Source organism: Phalacrocorax aristotelis, chromosome Z (genome assembly GCF_949628215.1).
Source record: "Phalacrocorax aristotelis chromosome Z, bGulAri2.1, whole genome shotgun sequence".
Classification (NCBI taxonomy): Eukaryota; Metazoa; Chordata; class Aves; order Suliformes; family Phalacrocoracidae; genus Phalacrocorax; species Phalacrocorax aristotelis.
In genome coordinates this window covers 68,610,969-68,633,848 of record NC_134311.1, presented here as the reverse complement: position 1 = coordinate 68,633,848, position 22,880 = coordinate 68,610,969, and the positions used below count along the sequence as shown (strand labels likewise).

Genomic DNA, 22,880 nt, shown 5'->3' with positions numbered 1-22,880 from the left:
AGCTTTTAATACAAAATGCAAATTTTGCTGGCCCATAAAAGGCAAATAGAGTTGTCAGAAAAGTCATCTTTTCTATGGACTGTTCCTAGTAAGTAATGTGATCAAATGGCCACCTACAGCATATTAATGAGGGTAAAGGTCTTTTAAAAAAATCTTTTCTTAAGAAAAATCCAAAGCAATTGGTGGTTACCTTAACACATATCTCAGACTGAAGAATGTCTTCTGAACAAGATAAAAGTCAGCTTCTAAACAGAAGTTTCACAGGATCCTTCACAGTGGCACCTTTTTAAAACATCTAGCTTTCAACACAATCAAAGCTATGGATTTATGCAAATGCCAGCTAAAATCAATAACCTTATCTATAAGGTTTCTTAACATTACAGTGTAGGAAAATGTGGATTCATCTATACTGGGAAGAATGGGCCTTTTCTACTATTTCTTATGATGCTTAAAAATTACCTCAAAACCTTCTAACTCTCATTTAGTGGAAGCCGCTTGAAGAATTTGCTCATTTTGCCTTTAAAAAGGAAAAAATCACGCCATGTAAGGATTGAATAATATACATTCACGTAGTTTAAATAATTTCAATAGTTAGTCCCCTGGCTGAACGTCTTCTGTCTTTTATTTCAGAAACTTGTCAAAATAGTGTCATACATGCATAACTGTCAGTAATTTCAGACTAAACATGATTATTCAGACAGAATTACACCTGCTTGTGGTTGTTCATAACATTTTCCATGTAAAGAACAAAAGTTGGATTATATATAGAATATTATTGCTAAAATTCCAGAGTAAGTTGAGATTTCATCTATTTGATTTTAATCAGTTGCAGAATGCAGAATTTCATGCAGACACTTTGTACCAGCTTTCTTTTTTAGTGGTTATTCTAAAAGCCATTATTTTATTAAACTCAAACTACTGCAACCTGCTGCATGTTTTATTACAGAGGAGCTGCAAGTATTATTACTATTGCCTATAATGTCTAGAGCAAATAAAAAAAAAAAAAACAAACCTGAAAATTCTTGTTCATTTTGCCATAATCTGATGTACCATAATATACAATAGAATTTATAGTCTGTTACAAATCATATTTTCAAAATGATGGCTGGGGTTCTAATTTACACATACACTATACATATTCATACTCTTATGTACTTACAAATAAGTTTTATATATGTGTGTATGTTAATTTTCAGAGATCATGAGCGTGTCATGGAAAACAAAAAATAGAACATGCTCTAAAACCAGTTTGCTTTCTAGAGCTGTTCTTGAAGATTGCTGTCCATCCTGGGTGCTGAGACCTCAGCTGGAAGTGATGTATGAGGACTCTGAAAGTCCTCTTATATTGTGTTGTGTTGTAAATACCAGAATGAAGAGAATAGTTCTGAGATCTTGAGACTGGTAGAGGCTATAACATATGGATGCTGTACTGTGGGAACTGAGTGTCCCTTCTCCAGGGTTCTTATCTGAAGCACTCAGAAAATTAATAGAACTGTAAATTGTTCTAACAGTGCTTAGAAGTCCAGAGCTGAAACATCCTCTGGAAAGCAGTTTAGTAATAATTTGAAAAATCAAGAGGAAGCTAAAAGATCTCTTGTAAGCCTCTTCAAACAGCTTTGTTATTGTAAACTGTATAATCACAATGAAAAAAGAAAATAATTTAAAGGTTAGAACATACTGGTAACTTATTAAAAGAGATGTGATACGTCCTTTTACATTTACCAATGTGTTTTCAGAGGAACACAGTTCAGGAAACAGTTGGACACAGAAGAAGGAAAAAAAAAGGGTTTATATTTATGTTTCAAGATTGTAGGGAGACTTAGGATTTTATGGAGATTAGTTGGTGATGTTTACTGGAAGAATTTTGAAGAACCCAATATGTGGGATGGGAAGAAGGCCCATGATTACCCTGTATGAACCTCAATATCCAACACAGTAATCTGGTAGGAAAAGGTTACCTTGTAGGAAAAGAAAAGCACTTCAAAAAGCCATTAAAACCAAATGAAAACCATACAAGGAAAAGAACCATCAGCAGAGAGCTTTCTATTGTAGGATGAGAAGTGTTGGAATATTCTATATGAATGCTATGTTTAAAATGATCTTACACAACAGGATGATAGGACGCCTAATGGGGAAAACGAAAGAACCAGAATCCCAATGAAGGCGAAATCCTGATTGATTACTGGTGATGGAAATCTGATACCTAGCTGATCTCCAACCCAGAATACTGGGTGAAATGCTTTTCCAGGATTATCTAAAGATTCTTATTTAATAAATTCCCCACTAATTCATTAGTCTGATACACTAATGATGTGCTTCATGACTCCTGAACTATGCTCTCAATTTTGAGGCTTTGAGGGGCTTATACTAAACATGTATATTTTAATTGTAATCCAAGGGAAGTTCTGTGGTAGGCAGAGAGCTGCACTTTCTGGATCACTGCTCCCACATTTTAAGGAGCAGTGAGTCATCTGTGGAAGATGGGACTTAGGGTTACATATGGTTCCAGGAGTTTCTAGTAATGCGAATGACATATATCACGGGCTATGCCTCATTTCTATTTAAAGTGTAATTTTGTAGTACATTGTGAATGTGTAAAAAACAGCTTCTTACCAAAATGTTTACAGATTAAACATTAAATACACAAAACCTACACAAGCATTCACATCAGTGGAATTAGTGGAAAGTGAAATTAGCAGTATTTTACACTTCTTTTGCACTACATTTAGAGAACCTTTAGGTATTAGAGGGAAAAAAAAAGAAAGAAGCCATTCATATCACTAATAAAATGGAGGAAATACAAAATTTAAAAAATTAATGTGAGGCAAAGTGTATTTGATTTTCATGATATTCACATATGTTCATCAAAGTAAAATATTATTCCTACTGTTCAAACAAGATTTCAACTGTTCTAACTACTTTTTATGTGCAGACAAGAATTCTGAGTTTCATTTGTTACTGAACCATTGTAGACTTTAATAGCTTCTGATTATACAAAGTTCACATATCTTGTTTTAAACTGTTTGAATACAGTGTGACAAAAGCAGCTGAATGTGATCATCTCATTTCATTCATCTCATTTTATTCTCTTATTTTGAGCCACTGAATCACTGGAATTGTCTCTTAATAACTTATCAGGAACCTGATCAAAGAATTAAATGCTTTCATATTCTTGGGCTTAGAGGAAGTCAAGAATAGCAAATAGTTTTCAACAAGTATACAGATCTCAGAGAAAATACTGGTTGAGGGATACTTTTCCCAAGATGACACATTCTTATAGGTGATATGTTTTTAATGTTTATGCTAAAACAAAACTCCTGGCAAATTCTATAAATAATTTGATGGTGATGTTACAGAATTAATGAATCATCAGGAAATTAATATCAAAGCACAGCTGACTGGATTCCTTTTCAGCACTTTTGAATCACTGCTCATTGAGCAAAGCAATCACTGGACAATGGGGGTTTTGCCTGAGCAAAATGTGAGTCAGGAGACCTGGAGTCCCATTGTCTTCACTGGGAGTTTTGCCTGCATATGGAGTGAGCTGGGACTTCTGGTGAATGGGAGCCATTCACAGAGCAGCTAAGTAAAGCACCCAATACATCACCATTTTGAAGTTAACACTAGGTGGTAGACATAACTGGAAGAAATACAGACATTTTTGGAGCCATGTGAAAGACTTGTATAAAGCAGCACTTCAAATGCATTGTCTCTTATTTCCCCCTATTTCTGCCTAAATGTTTTTGTTTTGAAAGATATCTGGCTGTTCGTTTCAACACTCCCTTTGGTTTAACAAATTAATTAAAATATTTTCCCTTTTCTTGCAGTCTGTAGTCAGAAGAGAAATCCCTGTTTGGAGAGGAAGAGTTCACATCCTTGCAGCTGAAAACGGAAATTTGTTCCACCGTCCATACCCTCTATCATTGTTCAGTTGGAGGAGGGGGAGGTTTCTAGCTAACCGGTTCTCAGCATGGTGCTATGTAAGTGCATAGCCACTGTTCTATAGCCACACTCCCAGCTATACATTTGTGATACAAACTCCTCCATGAACGTGTATCAGTATGAGTGAGGCTTTCAATCCCATTTCCCAGCTCAAATGAGAGTTGGTATAAGCTGGACACAGGGAAAAGCTAAAGGTGGAAAAGGAGGTAGAGTGAAGTGAAGAAGAACACAATAGCAGGACAAGAAAGCCTACAGGGAATAAAGAATATCAGAGAACAAAGAGAAAAGGAGTATTACAGACTACATGCAGAAGGAGCATAAAATAAGAGATGGTTTGGAATAGCTGTCTAAGAACAAAATAGGGCCAAGATCTAAGCTTCCCTAAAAACTTGGATTCACTGATTCAGATGAAGACAAGACCTGTCCTTAACCATTTTTCTCTGACTCAAAGGAAAGTATTGGTGGGCTAAGGTGTGAAAAGGGAGATAGACTTAATGAAAGTAAAGGGAGGAGGAGAGCAATGAACCTGCAAAAACGTGGGGACTAGTTGCTCTACCAAGGAAAAGAGGACAAGGGGGGAAGGTAGTGTGTTCTTGAAGCTGAAGTTCAGAAAGGATGGAGTAAGTGGCGGCATGAAAAAATAAACCTTGTATGTATTATATAGTGAATTTGCAAATAAAGGATAGGATACTATAGTATGGCTGAAATAATTTATTTTCTGCTTTCTTTTAACAGTTTCTGGTCTGGATGAAAAGACTACTGTTTGTGTTCTTTCTACAGATGCATTTAAAATGTATGTCAGAGGAGCTTTCCTTGTACACCAAATAAATCTAAATAAAAACAATATACAGTGTATCAGTCCTTTGTGTTTTTACAGAAAAGACAGTTTTAAATCGCAGACTCAACACATTTTGGTTTCTTGATTTTTCTTAAATTTTAATTTTCTGAATTCCTTTTGTACAACAGTAACATTCATATCCTCTCAGTCACTGCATGAAGAACCTAGTCCTTCTGAACAGAACAAATTGAGCTAACAGATCACACTGGTGATATGTTATCTTTCCCTTGAAACATACTTGTTCGCCCTGCTGTCTACTGCTTAATTTTTCTATAGATCTGATGACAGGCATTTAATCACAATTCAAGAGGAATGAGTAATAAATATTAAAGTACTGTTCCTATTTTCCTTTAAGTAAATGACAGCTTACCAATGAGTTCTGTAAGCCCTGGATCCCAACAGGGAACAGAATTTCAGAATGAAGAACACAACAAGAAAATAAATGCTGACCACCAAGCAACCTGAGTGTCTGGATGTCAGGGGTACTATGAAACAGATATTTTGAAATCTTCCATGGTATACTAAACAGAGATCATCCAGGAGAACATAATAACTTTAGATCATCTCAGCCTATGTGGACTGGAAAGATAGAAGCAAAGATTTTCTGCCCTTCTGTTTTCCAAACCTGATGCTGCTTTTTCCCTTGCTGAAAATTTACATGTTTTCTCAGAGCCTGTTTCTTTCTCACAATAAACAATGCAAAGCCCTCCTGCCAAAAAAATGTCCAAATGCTAAACAGTTGCTATTATACTCAATATTATAACAACAACTTCAAGCTGTGTGCTTTTAAATTATAATTATTTTTACAAAAGATTTTTATGTGTCTTGATTGCAGTAATTATGATTCCGTAGTAGTAAATGTGTATTTAAAAAGTCATGTTAGCTTACTGTCCCAAATAAATGAATTTCATTAAATGAACTTCATACAAATGAGTGGTTTTCTTTGTATTTATCTTACTTGCTATGCTAAAATGCACTAGGATGTATTAAACAGCTGATAAACCATTATTTCATTATAAAAATAACTATGGACAAAGATGTAAAATGAAAAGTGATGTTTTATATGAAATGTGTTTCACACAGATAATACCAGGTTCTAACTCAGAAGTGCACATTTCTCTTTAGTCCTGTTTACCACCTATCTGACCTTGCTTTATTTGAGACCATGTCAAGAAAATAAAGCAAGGAAAAAGGAAAAAGGAATCTGAGACCATGTCTGTTATACAGGCTAGCACATGTACTAGTGATAAGCCTGTGCCCTGTGTAAAGAACATCGAATAAAAAGAGCAACACAACATCCAAGAAATGGGCTTCTTCAACAACCGGTCTGGGAGGGAATAAAGACGGAAACAGTGCAGCTGGTGGGACACCCACGAATGGGGTTATTATCCCAAAATAGGACCTATGTGGGATCCTTACCATGCTGCTACCGTGACAAGCAGGGATTGGAGGTCCTGATGTAGAGCACCCGTGACAGTGTGCACTTCCAGCCAGAGCAGGGAACTCTCAGTAGCTCAGATAATTCACAAGCTACTGAATTTTACAGCTGATCAGAGAAAAGGTATTTAAAAAAAAGAAATCAGGAAGAAGTAAACAGAGAGGGGTCTGAGAGAAAGGGGATAGCAACATTCTGGCTCCAATGCCACATTCTTTTGTAACTAGCCACAAAGCTGTATTAACTTTTCAAACGAACCTGTCTCTTCCTCAGCACCCATTTGAGTGGTTGCCATTAGCTGTGGGAAAGCCAGTGAAGCCATACTATGCAGCAGCTTGGATCTGAAACACTATCAGCTATCAATGCGATCCCATTAGATTTCTTACAATGACACAATCCCATCATATCTCCCATTCTTCATAGACAACCTTGCCTATTCTTTGGTGAGAATTGCTCCATTGTACGTACATTCACATTCTTGGTAAGACAGGGGAAAAGTTCATGAGCCACATCCTCTGCTGGTATAGCTTCTTTTCTTTTCCCCCTTCTCCCAAGAGTGAGTGGGTGATCTGACGCCCTGTGTTGAAAGGAAACAAGGTTGTCTATTCAGCTGCAGTCAGACATACAGTATGTGTTAAGGCTCAGACAGCCCGTGATGCTGAATTGAGATACTAGAGGTTCATGTTTCTCTGCTGGGAATTTTCAGAGAGCAGAAAAGGAATGACACATTTTTGTTGTACAACTTCTGACTGAAAACTGACAGAGCTCCAAAGCATAAAATCACAATTATTCTCATGGTACAAATCCTTGAAATGTAGGAAAAAAAATGACCAAGAGGATTTGTTGGCTGGTTTGAGTACGCAATATTAAGACTGTACTGAGACACTGACTAGAAATCCGAGCCCTGCTGATTAGATTGGCCATTGCTAGTAATCCTTCTGCTTAATCTCAGGCAAAACACTTTGCTTTTGAAATGTTCTTTTGATGGTATAATAGCATTTTATAATAATAATTTAATCTTTACCATCAACAGAACATTTTACAACATAATTTTTATTGATAATGGGGCTTGACCAATGATTGGCAATGTAACAAAGATAAACTGAAGTTCAGCATAACCAGTAGAGGAAGTTTCCCCCTAGAAGTGTCCAACAGCAATATGTTTTGATTAATATCATGGAGTGGTCTTAGACGGTGTGAACTGGATCCCTTTAGGAGAAGCAAAACCACTAAGCACTAACCGGTGTTTGGACCACAAAACAAAGTTAGAAGTAATCCAAAGTAACAATCCTGCAGTGCATACACTGTAAATGCCATGTCCTCAATACCAACTACAGTGCTACAGATCTTTTCTTGCAGCTCTATGTATTTGCTAACAGAACATAGCCTATGTCTTTCTTGACATGTGTAACACACACGCAAGTATATAAATAAGAACACACAATCTCTTCTCACTGTCTTCAATAAAGCAAAGTGTTGACTTCCACTGCATCAGGTCTTAATAAAAAATGAAGTATATTTTTCACATTTGGCAGGCTAAACTGTGGTATTTGTCAAATCTCACTGTGATAAAGAGATTTGAAAAGAAACAAACACCAAACCTCAATTTCTCATACTCATTTTACCACAGTCAAAAAAGCAAGAGCCAATCAAGTGTGTCAGGATAAAAAACCCCATACTGTGGTCCTGTGGAAATACTGAAGAGCCTAAGGCTGTGTCTTAGCTCTGCCAACTATTTTCTAACTTGTATGGATTAGGTTTGACCTCTTAGAGACTCAGTTTCTCCATTGGTACAACAGGGTATAATGGTAATTAACAGCTCTAAGCTGGATTGGAGCTTGCAAGGGAATCATATAAATTCTTATTTTGTCTAACTTAATTAAAGACTGGGGACATACCGATAAACAATTTACCATTAATAAACATATTAATTCACAAGAATTTTATTCCAGTTTTGCCATAGTGGTTTCAACAATACTTCATTGAACTTTTACCTAAAACTCCAGAACTTCAAAGATGCAGACAGTATTAATAGTGCTGATTTATTAATGTGGAGACTGAGTTACTTGGAATGTTAAAAAGCTCATTTCAACAAGGTTCAAATTAAAGTCAGTCCTTACCCTATACTTGCACTTCCCTGCTTTCCAAGCCACCTGGTGCATGGTCAAAGAAGGGCTGAAGCCAAAACTCAAAGCACAAAGTAGAGTGCTCAGCTAATAGGACAATACAGACAGGCTCATCAAGGCCTTAGGTCATTTGCTGTTGATTTTTATGAATAAAACCCTGACACATGTAGAAATTATTTTGTCAGTGTAAAATTGGTGGTAACACCAATGACTGCTGCTCTGTGTTACTCCACAAAACATACCAAATCTTTTGTGTATTCTTAGTGTTGGCTGATCCAATCTGAAGTCCACAGTGTTTCTAGTAACATTTATGTTTTAAGTTGCTCTTCCTAGAAAGTAATAATATTACTGAAAATTACACTACACATAGAAGCACTTAACCAGTAACACTTTAAATTTCTCCTAGTCCTAGTATTAAATACTGTGTAGTAATTCTGTTAATCCTATTGTATATGTAAAAGGAAATTCCAGTGCATTGTAATTTCATGTATTGCAGGGTAACACTGTACTATGAACAGTGACTCATTTATTACTATTTTTTGTAACATAAAGGATAATACTCTTTATATAGTATAGTTTCCTTATTTTACCATCAAAGCTAAAATCACTAAAAGAAATGGATGTCAGGAAAGGAAGGAGAGAGGAAAATAGACAGAGAGAAAATTTTGAACAATAACATGTTGCCAAAAAGCTCTGTTTTTCTAAGCATTGTGTAATAATGCCTGTTGCTCATGAGAGCTAATAGAAGTATCACTACTGAGGTTAAGGAAGCTGTACAGCTGCTTACTGTCTATTTTCATTTTGTCTCACTGAATAGGTAAATCTCTCACAGGATTACCCTTGTTTTCCATAGACTTAATTATTAATGAAAACATTAAATGATGACACACTTTAGGATCACCTCATTTGGGACCTGATGCCTGTCCCATTAAAGCAACTGGAATATTACTATTCATATGAACAGAGGGCAGAATGAAGTCCTTATCTGGGAGGTTTCACAGAAAGCATGCCATACTCCAAAAAGAAAGATCAAACAAGCAGATCACTAAAGGCCGAAGGTCAGCTGAGAGGTCAGTTCCCATCTCCAGGAAAAATGGAGATAAGTATTTAAAAACTGCACCATGAAAAATAAGAATGAGTTAGATGTTTAAGCTGCCAGGTATAAGAAAATACAGCATGTGTGTTCTGTCTTTGCAGCAAAAGCTGTCAACATTTTTTCTTGCTTTCTAAAGGAAATTAATAACTTAATTTAGATGCTTACTTTCTTTCTTAAGTTACATACCTAAGATCAAGATTCCATATTACACAGTTCAATCTCAAACCTACCTTAATGATGAGCAAGTTTATGTTATACTGTAAGATTATTTTTCTCTACATTATAAATTATTTGAAGCACATTTGATTTAGAAAACAACTTAGCAAAACCATTACTGTGAATTCCATTAGTGTGGAATTAACACTGCTCTTAATTTTGTTTCATATCTAACTATTTTTTGTGTGTCTAGTATATAAGATTATTTCTGTAAACTTAAAATTACTTTCGGGGGTGGGGGGAGGAATTAAAAGCCACATCATCTATGAACAAACTTCTTACATTGTATGTTTAGCATACATTTGTAGAAATTGTTCATCTTATAAGGAAATACACTATAAAATTTTCTGAAAGGTGCACTGAAATATAATTATTGAATATTTTAGACTGGCTTTACCAACATTTAAAATGAAAATGTTCCTTTAAAAGGTGAAAGAAGGTCTTTGGGAATTCCCCTGACGCTCCTCTGCAAATATCTTTTCACTAGTACAAACTTTTAAATGCTAAAAATAGTGAAGGCTACTTATTTCTCAAAACTGGATGTTTTATGCTTTTCCCTTCATCATTCATTCCATGCTATTGAAACAGGCTGAATGGGGCTTAGTACCAGTGAGTCTGAATTGCTAAACAAGAGGCAAGTCTCATCATGTGTTTTGAATATCTACAAGAAACATACAAAGAATTATAACTGATTATGTTTTTCTCTATTCTTGATAATGCTCCAGTTGCTTCTGAAAGATATGTCTGGTTCCCCACCCTGGGAAGAGTAGAACATGAATAACCGTCTTTAAGAATTAGAAAATACATGATAGCCTCACACCGCGTCTCTTTTTAGAAGAAACTAGCCTGCTCATGTATTTTAAGATTTATTTTAAAAAGCACAGGGATAGTGTTATATAATTATGCTTAGGCTTTTCAGATTTCCAGTCTGGAATATCTAATGAAGAAGCGCTCCAGCCTGCCTTGCTCTGTGTGTTTGTGCGCCATCCTTTAATTCTTCCTCGGTTCTGATTTTGCATTTCTAACAAAGCTGAACTGACAAAGCGTGAAAGTGGTCTAAAAGGGAAAACAAAGAAAGTGACCTTGCTTTCATTGTGCCAAGACTAATCAATATTCCAGAAGCTCAGCTTTCCCCTCTCTTCTGATGTGTTTTTATTTTTTTTTCAGAGTTGGGCTAACAGTCTCCTCCCCTTTCCTTAAGTTACAGCGATAGTAAGTTGCTGTATTCCGGAGCACATGCAGATTGTCAGTTTTCTCTGTCTCCTGCTCACTCAACTCTGCAGCTCTGTTATATTTGCTGGGAAACCCCTACTTTACCTGCTACCACTGTGTCCCTAGAACACTGAAGATCTGAAAAGGTGAGCCGATTGTTTCATTTGGTGGGTTTTGATTACGAAGTCTTAATTTTTCACTCTCTGCCTTTGTATGTTACTGCATGTAATGATCCTTTTGGCTGGACCCACGTTGTTTCTTGATCTTAATTTAAGTTATAAAGGACAGATTAGCTGCATTAATCATCATGGAAAGAAAAGGCACTGTAAGTGAATCTTTTTTGTTTTTAAAATACTAAAATTAATTGTTCTGAAAAAAATCTTGCTTACACACACTAGTTGTGTCCATGCTAGAATACTTACTAACTTAACCATCTATCTCAGTCTCAGAATGTTTCCACTCTCTTAAGAAGCAAAGCATACGCATTTTGTTAAAATTCAGACAGGATATTGCCCTGAAGTGCTAATGACGGAACATATGGTAGAAGCAGTGATCAAATCCGATCCAAATAAATTTGTTACAACATGGTAGTTCTTTAAAGCATGCTGTTTGCAAACCCTGTGTATTTATATTCTAAGTGCTTCCTAAAAAAATGTATTTAGGCATGAGATTTATTAAAAGTGATATGTTAGACTTAGACTGTGTATAAATGGAGAGAGCTTTCAGTGGAAGTAACTCTATCCATTCATTAATTTCTAATTTCTTCATAAAAACATGCCAGTGTATTAACTAAGACTTCAGAAAATGGGATTCTCAGTCTGGGAAATACATTTGTGCAGGCTCCGTTATTAAATATATTAATGCCAAGCAGGCACAAAAATAATTTTAAAGTGAAAATTAGTGTTCTGATGAAAGATTTTTGATATTAAAACATTTTAAGGTTGATTTAGTGTGTGATTTCTTAAAATCAGATTATATCGCCATAATTGCTCTCAGGCCAAGCTAAGCATTACTTTGCAATGTGAACTTGTATTACAGTCTGAAGTGATAAGCTAAGTGGGATATAACTTCTGATGTTTTACAGACGTGCTCTGGATAGTTTATACACTTCAAAGATGAATGTTATCAGCATAAAACTGTCAAAGTCATCTCTTCTAAATAGTGGTTGAGGGATAAAGAAACTATTCCTGCTGTGTTTTGCCGTGTGAAAAGTAAGAATTCAGCCAATGCATTCAACCATGTAAAAACATCAGAAATGCAGAACTTTTTAAATATATCAGTTCAAGAGGACTATTTCTCTCCAATGGTTAATGTGAAGATGAGCTAGATTTTTTTTCAGGTAATATGGATCTGCTAAACAGATGAAAAGCAAGCCTAACATAGTTATAAACATTATAGCACCTTACACTTCTATGAATTGTATTGATTTTACATTAGGATATCTGTAGCAATGGCAAAAACAAAGATACTCCTGGGTTTTACAGCATGACAGCAATTCCAATTAATTTCTGAAGATGCGGGACACATATCTGATTAGTCCATATATCCTTTCAAAGAGTTTTTTAACAGTCATTGAACCTATTTATCAAAAATTATCAACAACTTAGATATTACAACTAATATAAATTGTACTGAAACATGAAGAATTTTTGCTTCTGTGCAAACATGTTGTTAATCATTCCCCTAAATTCTTACTGCAATATTTTCTGGTCTTGCAGGTTTCTCCAGTACCTCCCACAGAAAAGAGTCTTCCATTTTTCTGAAGGGATATTGACAGAAGTTAATTGTAAAAGAAAACTTTCTGCAAGACAGATGACTAAAGGTAACGGAGAAGATCCAAAAACTGGAAGTAGGATGGAACGCATTCAGCAAGGAGTCCGGAAACGTACACTTTTGGCAAAAAAAAAAGTGCAGAGCATAACAAAGGATGATGTTAAAAGTTATTTATTGAGGAATGCCTTTGTGCTCTTCACCGTTGTTGCTGTGATTCTTGGTGAGTAATTTGTACAATAGGAATATTCTGTTCTCCACTGCATTTGACACTGAGGATTTGCCTAGTCAATTTGCATTACAAATGAGATCCCAAATTCTTCTGCACTGATAAGAATGTTCTAGCTTGGAGAGTTTTGGCTTTGACAGCTGCATTTTAAAGTTTCAGGAAGAGATATTTTAATTATTCTACTATTCCTAAGGAGAATTTTGGTGAAAAATACTAGCTGTTTTATTAATTCTTCTTTTAAAGAATCAAATATAATAACTGAATTGAATGCTTTCAGTGAAATCTTTTTCTACCAAAGCCAGCTCCAGGAAAATGCTCAGGATGCAACTTTTATTTACCTAATCTATCAAAAAATAACACCTTGCAATGACAAACAGAAGTCCTCAATGAATGAAATGAAGTGACATTTGAAGCAAAAGTATATATTAGAGCCTCAACCTTTTCAGTTTTCCCTTGACAAATGCAAAACAATCAAACCAAAGTACAAGCTTATGCTCTGTCCGTCACTCACAATCTTACACATGCATCTTTCAGATGCAATTGGGGCGACAATAGCAATGCTACTTATTCAAAGGACTGCAAGATAGCACCTGATTAAGTGCCTTCTTAGAGTATATGGAGAGGAATCCAGAACATCAAATGGTATTTAGATTTGGAATGCACCAAAATGTAAATTTAATATATTGCTACACATTTTGAATTTACATTAGAAAGAGAATCATCTGAGAAAAGTGTAAAGTTTTTAAATTCTCCTTTTCACAATTTTGTGATCACTTTTGGTAGTTTTCCTTTAACTACAGGTTTTCTAAATGATACTGTATGAAACACCATTCTTTATTGTGTGAACAAGAACACTACGGCTTTACTATAATACTTTCATTTTTATTTTCTAATTAGTTTAAAATATAAAACTATGAATCTGCTCATGAAAATCCAGATGTTAGCACCTAAAGATAAGGGTATATATCCTACACCTGTGTAGGCCCTAATGTCCTTAATAATGCTATTCCATATAAACCTGCTTGCTATATTTCTACAGCTGTTTTAGGAATTAAAATTTTAGGTGTTTACTAATATTGTTGCTTGATACCAGATTTCTAGGGTTATTTTAAATTAATTTCAGGTTTGATGGTCTTTTTCTGGAAGATAATTTTGTGAATTTGCATATTGGTAAATAATTCGTTGCTATAACAGAAATGTCAGTCTCTCATATTTATCAACAGTATTTGTTCACAAGTGCTTTTAATTCCTAAATAAGAATCTGTTCAATGCAAAAACCCCATTAATATCAGGGCTAAATAATTTAGGCATTTTATCTACAATGGTCAGGAAAGACAGAACAAATTAAGCAGGCTTTGAAACACAGTCCAGCCTCAAAGGAATGCAATTCTTAGATTGGCACTTGTCTATACTGCACAAAACCAATGTGCTCTTGCAATTTTTTCACTGTCATTTAGCTCCAGTGTGACTTCCATAAATTTGGCAATGTGGGAACAGAAATGTAGGCTGGACAAGTGTTGTAACTGTTATTGAATGTTCCAATTAGCTTTTGATGACTAGTGACAAACAACAGCCCACAGCTCCACTACCACCTACAGCAATGGCCAAGTGCCAGTAAGGCTGGAACACAAGATGGAGAACTAATGAAACTGTGGAGCCTAGGATGAGCTGGCTGCTCCAATTTTGCTCATGAACCTGTAGACATATCTGATGCAATATGTGGAAAAAAGTCTTCTCATTAGTACGATGGAATATTCCAAAATTTTATCACATTTGTTATTTTTGGTGTAATTTTACAGCATATACACAATTAGAACAGTAAGTCCACACTTGGTAGCTCAAAAAAAAGGTAAGATTTGGGTCTTTTGGAGAGTTTTTTGCTATTGTGGAAATATTCAGAAGTAGGGAACAGATGGCTAAAGAGTTTGGAAAACAGTCAGTGGTTGAACTCCATGTGTCTAGTTTGACAAGGACTAAATTGTTACAATCTCTCAGTTGTTTGGTGATTGTGAAAAATCAGATAGTGGGTTTGACCCCTTTCCTAGCAGACAGTAATCAACATTGCGAAATTAACACACCAATTAGCACCACTGGCTGTCTCATCAGAGTTGCTTTGATGTGAGTGTAGTGGAAACCAAATTATTCTCAGGCTTGGGTTGTATCATTTACAAGAAATGATGTTTAACGCTCTCTATAATCTAACCAGACAGATGATATCAGTTTTTAGGACTGTCAGTCCAGCAATTTGCGTAAAGACTAAACTCAGGAAAAGGAAAATTTTAGCTTTAAAAAGAGCAACATTTCTTCAGAAACATTTCTTTCAGGCCTCTTTTGTCAAGGGACTGATATGAAAAAGCCTATTTCGTAGAACATTTCCCATTTCTTTGCTGTGGGGGATTGATGCTGGTGGAGGTTAAGTGGATAGGATCATATGTCTTAGTCCAGTTTCAGGACTGTAGTTTATAGCAGGCACTTGAGTGTGTCTGTGGAAATATGCATTTTGTTATGAAGTGGGCAGCTGCAATATACATTTCTTTGTGTTGCATACCGATATTTTGCAGACAGAATGGAGATTCACATTCACATGATTACTTAGCACTATTATTAATTTCCCAAAAACCTCAAGAAAGGTCCTTCTGACTTCACGTTCTGCATAGATAGGGTCTGTCTAGCACATTGTCTTTATCATTGTTGCTGCTATTTTCAGTGAAATTTAAACTGCTTTCAAGCCCTTTGAGAAGTTTGGAGGAAAGCATGGTCAATAGTGAGTTATGATTCAGTTCTGCAGATCCTTCTGGTACACCTAGAAATACCACATTAGTTTTCAGCAGTGGTTCTTGGCAAGAGCCAATAGATGAGAACAATTATATGAGGTGAGTTTGGGAAGCTGACCACCGGTAAATTCAGTGTCATGATGCCAGGAGTAACTTAAGGTAGGCTGGGGGTCATGGTGGCTCATGGAAAATCTGCAGGAAGTCTTACAAACTTTGAAGTGCTAGCCAAATTACTGGCAAAATCTCAGGCAGTGGCCTCTCTCCCACGCTACTTAGCTCCATCACCCTGTCCCCAAAATGCCTTCCTTTCAGACACCCTTCCTTCAGCAGACTGTCTTGATTCCCTGCTACTCACCTCCCAGTTTCCAAAATGCCACAGGAGTTGAGACTTTAGGCAGGACTCCTAAATGCCAAAGAATCTCCTGTGGATTATGAACTTGTACTGAAGGTAAGATTGAGACACACAAAGCTGCTGAACAGAGGTCCTGAAAAGCTGTTCACAGAGAAATAGTTTTAATTGAGGGGCTCAGTGAAGTAGAGGAATGTTGTGGAGCAAGTACTATAAAAAGCAATTTCTACATAGTTATGAAGCCATTATAGCTCCAAATCATTAGCTAAAATCCTCTTTACACTGCTGAAGTTATATGCTGCAGTTGTCCACTGGGACATTCAAGAGGCATGGAGATGGATCTAGTTCTGTTTCCTGGCTACCTGCCCACTGAAGGGAGCACAGGACTGGCTGTGTCATTGAACCTGGTCTCTGTAATTGCGGGCAACCTCACAATAGATGTGAAATGTAGATAGGCCCATACAACATCTGTTCTACAATAGCATGCACCATATGTAAGATTCCAAAACTTTCCATCGTTATAGAAAAACTTAGTTAAAAGTGTAGGAAGAAGTTAGGAGAGATAGGTATTGCCTATGTCCCTATGTCTCTGAAAAGAAACAGAGTTAAATAAAGCCCACAGATGATCCTTCACAGTACAGAAGGAAAAAAAAAACTAGACACAAAAGCCCTAAAATATCTGAACAGTGAAAAGCTGTGCAGAGTAGCAGATTCTCCTATCTCAACACACTCCTTGTCTGAATAGTTTAAACTGAGTCCTAAGTGGTACAAGTCTGAAAAGGTAGACAGAATCCTGGATAACACCCCCAAAACAGACAGTCTTTTGTGTGTTGAAGTGACATTTTTTCTGCAACTGGCAGATCCTCAGTATCCACTGAAGTCTGAGGCTGACATACCCAGAGAAGGGTATTTGACCCATTACACACCAACAATGAACACGATAAGAGTGCCTAAGGCAGCCTTGGCAAAATTTGCCTGACAACAAAGCAAAGATCCATCACTCTAGGAGAAACAGCTGTGGAAGGTGAGTCCTAGATGAGACAATATGTTAAAACATGAGAGAAATATGATACTATAAAAAAGATTAAGATATATACAAGAAAATCAAGACAGTTTGGGGACAGCTAAGGAGAAATTAATTCTATTTATGCTGAACTCAGAGGTTGCCTCTGTCCCAGTGCTCTCCTAAAGAGCCTGCCCAGCACAAAAGCTTCCTAAGTAATACTCTAAAAAAGTTGCTAAACAAAATTTTAATTCTTTTTGAAGTTAAGAAATAGTTATCATTTTAGAGAAAAAAAACATAAACAGACACTGTAAGATCCAGAGTAACACTTAAAAATTCAAAGATGATGATCCTTTTCAAAAAGGAGAAAACCTATAGCAATACAAAGAACATTAATTCTGCTATTAAGTAGCCAGTAGTGAAATATGAACAGTACACTAGTTTAGCAGTTTCTTGCAAAATAAAATAATGTTAATTTATTATGATAATCTTAATTTCTTATCATACACTCTGGTGTAACTGAAAAGTTACAGCACAGGTTGTTGGACTGCCATACATGCCACAGAGTAACAACACTAAAGTATAGATACAAAATGTGGTAAATATAGCCTTACTGCCTTCTTAATTGCTCTAAATCGTCAAATCAGTGGACTTGCAAAGTGATGTTCGAAAACAGTATGTCTAAGTCATCACAAAACAGTCCAGAGAAACACACATTCACTGTACCCTGCATACAGCTTGTGAAAAGGAAGGTGATATTCTCAAAACTCACCCTAGTAATTAAGTTTAAATTTATTTATGCAATAACGCATCACAAAGCAGATTTCAAGGCTAACCTGGGTGGAATGCCAGATAGTACCTGCATGAGACATTTAGGATGTTTACATGGTTTCTCAGTGGTTTTACAAGAAAATTTCCTGAATGCCAGTAGAATATGGCAATCATGCTATCAAAAGATATGTTACAACAGAAACAGTGGTCATCTCAAAGACTGTAAAAAAAATCTTTGTTTTGAGCATCAAAGGGACAAAAAGACATTTCAGCATCAAATGAACTAGTATTAGGGCTTGCCAGTCCTTTCCACTTTTCAGCATGTGTGCACTATAGTCACTATGACTGCAAAGCTCCACAAAATCATAAGCAAGGTGCCAATGATTTGTATGCTGAGTAAATGTTTAAAGTTGTTAGAACCTTACTAGCACCCTAGCTATTGCAAAGCTAGAATGAGTTGTCATCTGCACTGGAATGCTTTTGAGTTGGCCACGATGAAGGTGTAGCTGAAGATGGCACGTTTGGTTGTTTATGAATTCCTAAAACTTTTGATCATGTGTCTTAAATTTATCACATAATTTCTTGAAATAATCTGTTTCTGGGTATTTTATGATACCCAGAAAAAATATTTTTATAAAATACTTATCTTTTTAGGTGAATCAAGATAAAGTGCAGTTGAAAGTATATACAAAGACATCCAGTACTAAAGAGAGGTAAATAAATTAGATTTTATGTATATTAATAAGGCTGCTAAATAAGTAAGAGTTAAGCATAGGCATTGTGATAGTTTGTACTGTAGCACTGATGTCTAGATCAGCAGCTGAGAGATATCTCCTTTTTTATTTTTTAATGTCTTGTTAAAAAAGTCAGATGTCCTGGAACCACCAAATGCATAAAATAATCCATACAGTCACATTACTTGGGTATAACCCCTATCCATCCTTCCAATTCTTTTTTGTTTACTGTCCATTCCCTTCAGACTGTGCATTTCATTAAGTTTCAGATTACAACTCAGCTTCCTTGGGCTTTAGCATATTTTGTCATATATTTGTTTCTCAGCATATTATAGCTCAGTTCAACCTGGAGCTTTGGAGCAATAATAAATCATGCAAGTGATAAATAAAAAGAAATAGTAAGGAGCTAAGAGATTTTTTCCTACCATACTGATTTCTCCAACTGTGTTGTTCATAGAATATGCCACAGAGTCTACAATGGACATTAGAAAACAACTAGGCTCCTGACAAAGGAGTTTTAAATTGGTCATTGAAACAACAAAAAAAAGAAAGGGTATGGAATAGGGAAGAAACTATGGAAAATAGGGAAAGATCAAATGGAAATTATTCTAGGGAAATTTTACTGAGAGCTGGATTATTCCATTTATTATGTCAACCCATCAAACTTGAACTTGTACTGACACATTTAATCAACAGGATGAAACCACAGGGTGTGTAACTTTTAAAGATCCATACAAAATAAATGTGATGATAGATCTTATAAGGCATTTTTTAACAAAAGAGGAACATAATAGGTCCAGTGAACTGTACACCAGTGAAAAGGAAAACAGTTAAAAGCAGGAAAAGAGGCAAAGAAAACCAGAAGGATAACAGGAGAATCAGGAGGATAACAAAGTGTTAGCGTTAATCATATTTTGTGGCTGTTCTCCCAGGTTCTTTCTCTTGACAGCAGTTATTTCCACCTTTTGTATTGTTGTTCAGTTCTATACATTGAAGAAATGCATTTTCTTGCTTGAAATTTGACATGACTATGTATTTTCTATTGGCATAGATAGAAGATCATAAATGGAAATCAGCTTGACAGTTGCAAAGTGTATGCTTGGTATTCACTATTTACTGTAATTTGGCATAACTGAAAACTCATTTATTCAAAAAAATTATATAAAAGATGGGGCTTAAATGTTAAGCATTATTTACACTGCAACATAAGCTGATGCTTCAAACTGGCTCTAGTAAATACTCTGGTTTTACTATTCACAATGACTAAATTAAATAAATTAATAAAATCGCCATTGTATGAATATAGCAGGACCATTAATCAGGGAATTCCTGGGAGTACTAACCAAAGACAGTTGATAAATAAGGCTGCTGCATATGCTTTGATATCTTTTAAAACAGTTTTGACTTGAGAATACGTACGTCAAACAGACATGGATGTACAATCTAGTCCTTCAAAGCCTAAATCATAAGCAAAAGAGGCTGCATATGGAATCCAAATCTCAGAGCTGGGTGTCTTTTTAGTGCATAAGAGAGAGCTAGGAGACTCAAAAGTGTAACCCCACAAGTCCACAAGCTAAGCATATTACTACCTAAAACTTGCCAGGAGGGAAAAAAAAAAACCAACAAACAGGTTCGCATTCCTACTCCCACTCCTTTCTGAGTGAGTCAGGATCGTGTCAGATATTTTCATCCAGTCAAGATCCAGAAGCACAAGAGTCTTCACCTTGGGAATGGTGTCAGCGCTTGAGGAAATGGCTTACTCTTTTCCTTCAAAAGGCAGGTTACAGGAGGACACAATTCTACCATTCCTTTCAAAATTGTGTCATCAGGCAGAAGGAAATGCAAGATTTCTAATGGCAAATGCATACGCCAAGAGAGCAAAAGGCAGCATGATGCTTTAACCTAATGGCTAAAACACTCATCTATAACACAGAGCCCCAGCTTGTGAAGTAATCATTTGAGCAAGACCAGGAAGAAAAGGCATCCCAAATCCAAGTGATTCTCTACATGCATCAGTCATATTCAGTCTCTAGATCCCCAGGACTTAGCCAGGAATTAGGCAAATACATGTTTAGGTCATGGCAATTCTGAGAAAACTGCAAGCAGAACAGTAAGTGAGGGGTCTCCCAAAACAAACATAGAAGCGCGCATTAACTTTACAGATTTGCAGAACTAAGCTAGAAAGGCTTTATCTCTTAGATATGCAGGACTATCTAGAGAGACTTTAGAGGTCACAGTTTGGACTCAGATTCTTACTATGTAATTAAGTATGGTTCCAGGTGCCAGTTTCCCTTTGCCATTTTTGTCACCTTTGAGATAGGGAAATTCCACCATTCTGAATAACACCTAGCAGTGAGAAGAGAGGTATCATAACCTGTACAGAGGCTACATCTAAATTAATCTTCTGTGTTACAACACATCCTTCAGTTGAGTTTACTCAGAAGTTAGGCATGAGACCTCTTTTTAATCAACTGAAATAAAGCACTTTTGGAAAATCTTGTGTTGAAAGAGGCTGTTGACCAGCAAACTAAATAGATGGAAGGTTCTAGCTATGAATAGTTTCATAGTCAGATTGAGGTTTTTAGGGATGTGGAGGCTCAACTAACAAAATCAAACAGCTAGGGGCTGAAAACATCCTAGCTATCTTTTTAAAAAGGTGGTAACATGATTCCATGAATTTCAGTCATGACGCTGATCTCTTTATCAAAAGAATTCACTGAATGATAAATCAGTCATAAATGAAGTATTCTGGTAATGCTTATACCTGATATGGCAAAAGTCTTGTATTCTACAACGGGAAATGCTTCCTCTCAGTTTGCCCAGGTTGTTTGCATGTGACAGCAAAATACTGGGAAAAAAGATTCTTTAACATCTTGTAACAGTGTCTGCCACAAGTTATGTTCCATGACCCAAACAGCTCTGGCATCAGTATATTGATTCAACAAAATACTTAATCCTCTGTAGCAAACGTCTCAGTTACAGATTTAGACTATCAACACTAAGCTAAATTAACAGGTGGTTTTGTAGGAATGAAAAGTTGGGCTAGCTCCATAGAGATATGAATGCATAATTTGAATGTCCCACAAATGATGGTGTAAAACTGCATATCAAGGAAGCCAAGCCTACAATGAACTGTATTGTAGTGTATGTCTAAGGTGGAATTAAACACACAACTGAAGGCAACTATCAAGGTCTAACCTCAGGCTCTCTGTTAAACTACACTAGAAGTTCTTCAGAGTAGAGCTCTGTTTTCTGACCATGTTTGCACAAAGTTCTTGGTACTGAGGGATCTCAGTCTTATTGACTGCAATTTCTCAGTACTACTATACTGTTAAAAATACAAAATAATACAGCTGAGTAGCTGAAACTGTAGTAGAGAGAAAGAATTTGGTGCTGTTAAGGACTATGTCTGCGTCTAGATGAGGAAAAACAGGAAAGAAAGAAATGTAAAGGTAAGAAAGGAGCTATGTAAACTTTAAGAAAGCAGATCTCTCTTGTGAACTATTCTTCATGTCAGTAAAAACATCAACATTAGACAAGAAGGTGAAGCAGAAAAGTAAACCCAGGCATGATAAAACACAGTTATTACAGTTACTTTGTAAAGCACTGAGTAGTACAATGATTCTAAACAACACAAAATACAATCTGGCATATATTTTGAATGCCTGATCTTTTTATATTCATAGTAAGACAGAATTCCTGAATTTTGATGGAATTATTTGGGGGTTTTTGCATCAAAAGTGTTTTTTCTATAGCTCAGAGACTAATAAGAGTACATAAACTAGGAGTAGTTTGTCTTTCAATAAAGTCTTTTGTCTGAGGATGAAATCAGGAATAATGTCCCTATTCCACAAAGAACAGCCTGCTTCAGTACCAGCAGTAAAAACTCTTCTTCATTCCAAATTCTCTACTTGCCTTATAAATAACAACCAAAGAGAAATCAAAGATGATTGGTAAACAAATACAGAAACAGTTCAAGGAAAACAAGGAAATAAAAATAAAGAACAAATTTGAAAGCAAACAGAGAAGCAGAAGTTGGATAAAAGAGAATTATATTTTTTTTTTACATGTTCTCAAAGGAAGAAAATTGCCTCCTACCTGGGGAAGAAGGGCAAAAGAACCAAATAACTAGAGAGAGAAGGGAAAAATGTATGAGTGTGGTACTGGAGCCAAGAAGTGGCAAAGGACAGATTTCTGTAATTTTTTAAAAAACACTTTTAACAGCACTCAGATGCTGTTGAAGAAGTTATAACTGTTATGTGCTGTTATAAGAAGTGTCCTGGTTTAGGCAATACCTCATAAGCCAGTGATTTTACCCATTCCTTAGTTATATCAGTTCCTCCCTACAGCTTCAGACTCCCTATTCCGATTCTATGCCTCTGTCC

The 22,880-nt window shown here is 36.0% G+C and overlaps 1 protein-coding gene across 1 annotated transcript in view; it reads left to right on the top strand.

Moving 5' to 3' along the window:
• Window positions 1-10,861: 10,861 nt before the first annotated feature.
• SLC1A3 (solute carrier family 1 member 3) overlaps window positions 10,862-22,880 on the top strand; it is a 70,782-nt gene continuing 58,763 nt past the window's right edge. The window contains exons 1-2 of the mRNA XM_075078778.1: window positions 10,862-11,011; window positions 12,584-12,858. Of these exons, the coding sequence (XP_074934879.1) occupies window positions 12,678-12,858 (181 nt within the window). The 5' untranslated portion in view covers window positions 10,862-11,011; window positions 12,584-12,677. The remainder of the gene's footprint in view (window positions 11,012-12,583; window positions 12,859-22,880) is intronic.